This window comes from Liolophura sinensis, chromosome 10 (assembly GCF_032854445.1).
Source record: "Liolophura sinensis isolate JHLJ2023 chromosome 10, CUHK_Ljap_v2, whole genome shotgun sequence".
Lineage (NCBI taxonomy): Eukaryota > Metazoa > Mollusca > Polyplacophora > Chitonida > Chitonidae > Liolophura > Liolophura sinensis.
The window spans coordinates 30,310,899-30,317,336 of record NC_088304.1 but is presented as its reverse complement, the minus strand read 5'-3'; the positions used below and the strand labels follow the sequence as shown (position 1 = coordinate 30,317,336).

General features: G+C 39.5%; 1 protein-coding gene across 1 annotated transcript; it reads right to left on the bottom strand.

Annotated features, from left to right (window-relative positions):
• Positions 1-2,493: 2,493 nt before the first annotated feature.
• LOC135477096 (toll-like receptor 4) lies at positions 2,494-4,923 on the bottom strand. Its single transcript, XM_064757250.1, has 2 exons — positions 4,302-4,923; positions 2,494-3,605 (listed from the first exon to the last, which is right to left on the bottom strand). The coding sequence occupies exons 1-2, from the start codon at positions 4,921-4,923 to the stop codon at positions 2,494-2,496; spliced, it is 1,734 nt and encodes a 577-aa protein (XP_064613320.1).
• Positions 4,924-6,438: the final 1,515 nt, after the last annotated feature.

The window sequence follows — 6,438 nt, the reverse complement described above, 5'->3', positions numbered from 1 at the left end:
TTACAATACCCTTGATAAATCGCACATCCTCATAACAGGCATAACAAAGTGAATTTAACATTCGTATGACAATTTGTAAGTGTCTGTCTCAGCGTTTCTTAACGTTCATTTATATAATTAAGATGTACACCCTAGAAAGAAAAACCAGAGCAGCAGCGACAGTGTGATAAACGTACAGCCAAGAGAAAAAACCCAGAGCACCGGCGACAGTGTGATAAATGTCATATGGTCACACGTAACTGGTGAAATACGTTCTCACGTCAATTTAACTCAGGTTGGGCTTTGTTCTCACTGTTAATGAAAATGCAAAATAGTAGCAAACTACACACCCCTTGCAACATGGCTTAAGGTGAATTAGGTGGAAAAAAAGGCACTGATGTTATTGCAATTTATTAGTCGTCACATGTCTAGAATTACTAAGAATACTGTGTTATCATCACACGTCGACTTGTGTCGACTAGTTCAGTGTTGTATGGTAATTTAGTATGATCCTATTCACTTTAAAAAAAAACCGGCAAAATATTGAAGACCACATTTACGACTAACTTTTCGCACATTTCCCTCTCAACTGTCTGTAATATTTATGTTTTCTCCACTTTTAATTCCATAAGTTGGCTTGTGAAGACGAATACTTCCTTGTCTCCGTCGGGGTCATAAATATAAAATGAACGTTGGTCCTCTATTTCCAACTTGCCCAACAAAGATATGTTTGGACATTTAGGTCATATTTATGCAGCCTTAAGCACCAACAAATGGGTAATTCCCTAGCGTGACGACGCCCGTTAAACAAACTACCTTATTTTTCTGCTTGACTGAATGTATTAGACACATACGCCCAATATTTACATTCACATCAGTTTAAGGCAATGCTATTCTTTGTATGCCCTGGAATGACTTCCCTATCTTAAGAGCTAAAGATTATTGAAACTTTCCTCGGCAGGCTTGTGCTTTTTAAAGTATTGATGTAATTACATCTAACTGCAACGCCTAAAGTTTATATCGTCTTGATCCAGATTACACGCGATTTGGTTTTTGCAGACACATCACTCTCTCCTGAAAACAAGGGGACTAGCATCTTTCGATCTAAATCTGGAAAACACAGTAAGATGAATGTACAGAAGAAAACATCACAAAACTTACAAGATGATAACTGTAAATGTATTCACTTTTCCGAGATTACAAGGCGGTGGATAACTACGGTGGCACTTACAATATACAGCTACAATAACCATAGGAACAGTTTTAACATCAATATGGATACAAATAACTAACACATACTGTCACAAATAACTTTCAAAACATAAACTTTTAACAGCATAACAACTCACTTTTGGACTCACAAACATATAATGTAGCTGTGTGGTAATTAACATTGTAATTAGCTCCGGGACACATGTTCATGGATATGATCACGTGTTCTTTTGATAAATGGCATACAATCACACACGACTGCCGAAATTCGACCACCGGATTGTGTGACACTTGATACGTGGACACACATAACCGGTGAAATTCAACCGCTTGATAGTGTGTCAGCTGTCATAAGAAAATTTAAAACGACAAAATACGGCCGGGTCGAGCGACAAATAAATGACACGGGCGAAATACTGGCCTGTTAACTGTGCCTAAACATGGCGTTTGTCTGGTGTATTGGACATGGCACTTCACTGAGTTGCAGGGTGTATTTCAGGCCACGGCGCGGTGTATAACCAAATTGCTCTTACAAACATACAAATGCTTCCGCAGGCAACAGACCCCAATTCATTACTGTGTCATGTAACCACCTACTAAACTGGTGGTGATGTATTTTAGTTAAGGGTAAACACCAAATACAACAGAGAGCAAATTGATACGAACAAGACCCAACACCAAAATAGGCGCAGTAAGTGAACTGTCATACACGGTAGAATTATGTTGGAAGTCTTCAAGATGGCTTACTGACATACCGGTATGCATTTGGCATTACTGACAGTAGCGAAGAATTGGGGGGACGAATGAAGTAGAGAACGCATTTCCCAGGTTGAAAGTTTAAGAACAAAAGAAAATGTTCCAGAAAAAAGCGTGCCTACACATAGCAATACTGTCTTGTCTGAGGGCGTTCCAGAACCTGCTGAAGCTTGTTTGTTTTGAAAATCTTTTCGTCCGTTTGCTCATAAGTATTCTGTTACCACTGATTCAGTAATGATATCATATTAAACATACATACCCCATGATTTAGGGAGTTCAGCATATGCTGTGATCATATTTCTCATAGCTCCAGATAAGTAACGTTACCACTGATTCAGCAACGCTATGACATTAAACATACACACGCTATGAATTAGGGAGTTCGGCATATGCTCTGATCATATTTATCATAGCTCCACATGTACAAGACCTTCTGAAGCATTTTATATTATAACATTTTAAAACAATGTACGCCCAGCAAACGTTATCCACTGCAACTCAGAACAACACGTTATACGAACAAAACTGACAAATTGCTGTTTATGTTTAAGGGCGTGCCATTACTTCTAAGAGTCGATCCCAGAAAACCTCTTCGTCCGTTTGCTGATTTTCCCACATGAGAAAAGTAATGTGTTTCCACAGATTCAGTAACGACTTTGGCATTTCCGTCACCGAGATCTCTTCCATCATGATCACAATAATGGCGTCCTCACGACCGTCTCTGACCATGCGCATGCCCGTCATTTGAATTTCAAACTCACACCAGTCGCTTCTCAGAAAGGTTCTGGTGATCACCAGGATGACTTTCCGGCTGTTGTTCACGGCGTCTACAATGTTCTGTTGTATGCTGACACCTACAGGGAAATCACGATCATGGAGGCAAAGTTTGTAATTGTTCTCAGTTTCCAAAACGTTTCGTAGATCACGACAGGCCCACTGGTAATTCTGCGAATTGTACGCCACAAAGGCGTCAAATTGATAATGTTCCATGGCCAGTTCGTCATATACAGGGCCTCTACGACATTTTGTCCTCATCCAGTATTTTATGTTCCATCTGTAACGGTAGCCCAATATTGCCAAGATTACACAGAGAGTTAACAAACAGGATCCAACAACAGAAAATGTCAACCAAAACTTGCTGACGCAGCTGACATCCATATCCTTTACTTTTGACTTTAAGTTCATTATATTTGTCATTGTTCCATTTCCCATGCTGCATGACAGGCTACCATTTTCGAGGATATTGTGAGAGTTGTCTTGAATAAAGTGCACAAATGTAAGCGTGTCACAGGTACAGAGGAAGGGGTTATCATTAAGAGACAAAGTCACTGACTTATTATTCGGAGAAGAACGAGTAGATGTGACCCAGCAAATATCCTTGGCGGATAAAGACGAAACAACATTGAATGACAAATCAAGATATCTCAGCCACTGAATGTTGAGCACAGCCACGGGAATTACAGTTAACTTGTTGTTTCTGAGGATTAAGTTTTCAAGGTTTAGAAGTTGTATAAACACATCTTTGTGCAAAGTTGTTAAATCATTGTTGGACAAGTCAAGCGTTTTTAGATACTTAAGAGATCGAAAGGCTTTACCATGAGTGTCAAGCAAAAAGCCTTGTCGAAATCTGCAGTTTTGGGCTACAAGGACGTGTAGGCCTGGAAAAGAATAAAAAAACTGTGGATTCATCATTGAGCAGTCGATACCAGAAATATTTAACACCTGCACTGCCTGAAATCCTGAGGCGGCAAACCAGCAACCTACCAATCTGGTGTATGCAAAATCAATGATACGAAGATTATCTGCGTTTAGTATTGTAGCATGTTGTAATCGAATAGCGGTGCTGCCAACATAGCTCACGTTTAACAGCTGAAGGGAAGGTGGCACTGACACAGTGTAGTGCAGCGCATCTACGAGGCCGGGATTGTTAACATTGTTAAAAGGCATGTAGAACATTATACCGGGACTGACGTTGACGTTTCTGAGATTTTTAAACCTCACCAAGGCATAAAGGGCAAAGGAATGACTGGCTATAGCTAAGCTATTTTCCCCAATATCTAGCGTTTCGATGCAACCAGGATATTGCATGTTTACAAGAACTTGAACTCCCAAACGGATGATAAAATTGTGACTGAGATCTAGATGTTTAACACATAAAGTAACTAAATGAGCTGTATTGTTTTTGCTGAGAATTAAGTTAGCCCAAACCAAACGACTTCTTAAATCTAGATTACAGCTGGACAAGGAAAGATACGTCAAATTCCTATGACGAACGTCGGTGAGAGCAAATAAGGCACGGTTTAATCCATCAGTTTTAATCTTTAAACTTTTCAAATGAGGAAAATGTTTCAAACTGCCAATTTCAAGCTTTGAGCACTCGACATGTAGCGACTCAATTGATAGGTTCGCAAACACAGCCAGCGTTTCTTCCTGTACAGCTCCCAGCAAGTTAACCTGTAAAGACTTCAGACAAGACATGCGTAGAAATCCTCGCCCAAAGGGTAGCCCGTCAATGCCATCAATGGCAAGCACTGTCACAAATTCAAGGCTGCTGAACCGTTGGTCTTGATATCCATTTGGAAGATCTTTCCTGTCCGTGTTAGCATTGTAGATTACCTTGAGCGTCTCTAACCGCTGAAGTGGACGAAAGACATTAGGAGGATAGGCATCGTAGGTTAGTTGAAGATTGTTATGGTTTAGATTGAGAGACAAGAGCTTCGACAATCCTCTGAAAGCGCCTAATTCTAGGCGATACAGTCTGTTGTGCGAAAGATCCAAGGAAGTCAGACAGTTGAGATTGATGAAGGTATAATTGGATATCACCTTCAGGAGATTCCAGCTTAAGTCCATGCTCTCTGTTGTTGACGAAATGTTAATCGGTACCTTGTCTAATCTGCGATGCGACAGGTCAATATGACGGCCATCAGTTCTGGTTAGTGACACAATCACAACAATGGCGGGTAAAAAGCGCTCCATGATCTCACCCAGTTCAATTATTACCACGAGGAAAACCGTTCCCGATATACAACCCGTCTGCCGTAGAATCAGGTAGGCAAGTATCACGTGGAGAAGTTGGCTTTCGTTTTTCTTTACTAGGAGCGTGTGGTGCAAACAAAACACAGGCAGCGATGGAGTCATGTGAATGGGCTACTACACCAGGAAGTCAGGCGTTATAAGAAAAACACCACAAAGTCTACATTTTGACATGTTGGGCGTATATTATTGAAAAGAAAAGGCAGTTGTAACACTTTTTCCAATTCTTAATGTTAAAGAAGAAAACGCCAAATGAGGCAAAATTTAGAACAACAAGCGTAAAAAAACGAATTTACAAGTATGGTCTTTAATATATTTTTCAAGTTTTTTCTTTTGGAAGAGAAAGGGGTGTGTGAATATATTTTTCTGTGGTGGGTATTTGGGACAACCTTTTGGTACTTTGTACTTAATATTTCATTTTTCACGGTCAATAATTTACCGCGAAAAATAATTTCAGGAAGAAAAATGCAGTATTGAATCATATGATACAGGTAGTAGTATTAAGGAAGTGAAATCTCCGCCGGGCGGGTCTGCTAAATTTTAGCCGCAGGGAGGGGAAATAAAGCTTTGCATATATATACAAAGTCTGGTGCTAAGTCTTGGTGGGTATAAAACAAAGTGGGAGTTCATTCGTCTTTAGTTTGATCAATCTTCGGTATGATGGTAGAGTGAAAGAAAAGTAGATACCAACACGGGCTGACTTCCAGGGAATGTCGCTCTGATACACACTATCCCATTGGCCGGGTCTCTCTTGTGGACCAATGATTGAGCTTCTAACAAACAGTGAAGTTTGTACAACAACGCAATGGCCGTTTGACAGCTACAGAATTGTTTGCGGTTTCTAACCGGCTACATTAAAAAATCGAAGCAAAGTTAATCGTGTTGCTTGATAATGAATAAATGAATCACTGACGCCGATAATGACAAATTCATTTGCGTTGAACTGCTGAAAAGGTGACTGGTCAATTTGCCGCTCCATTAAAAGTACTTATCACAGGTTCGAAAAAAATGACAATTTTGTGAATACTGCTCAAGGTAGGTGCAAAAATAATCCTCTCTCACAGTGATAATCCACCCCCTATTGCGTTAACCCCTGATCCAGATTACAAGAATTAGTAGCACCGTACGAAACAAAGGCGGATTAAAGCGACCCATGATGATACCTGTTTGAAGTGCTTGAGCAATTTAGGCCATTTTATAACAAGGAAAAATAAAAAGTGTTAAGATTTTTTCCAGTATTCCCTTAATTAAACACGCGAAAATTAATTCCCACCAACATATTTTTGGAGTAAATCTGCTAATATAAATCCCAGTGAATAATAAGTACTTCACAGTTTTTATCGTCACCACACAATAATGTTCTAAATAAGGATGTGATCCATGTCTAATAAATATATTTGAATGGAAATTTGTTGTTTGTATCCAAATATATGCATTTAATCTACAATATGATAATAT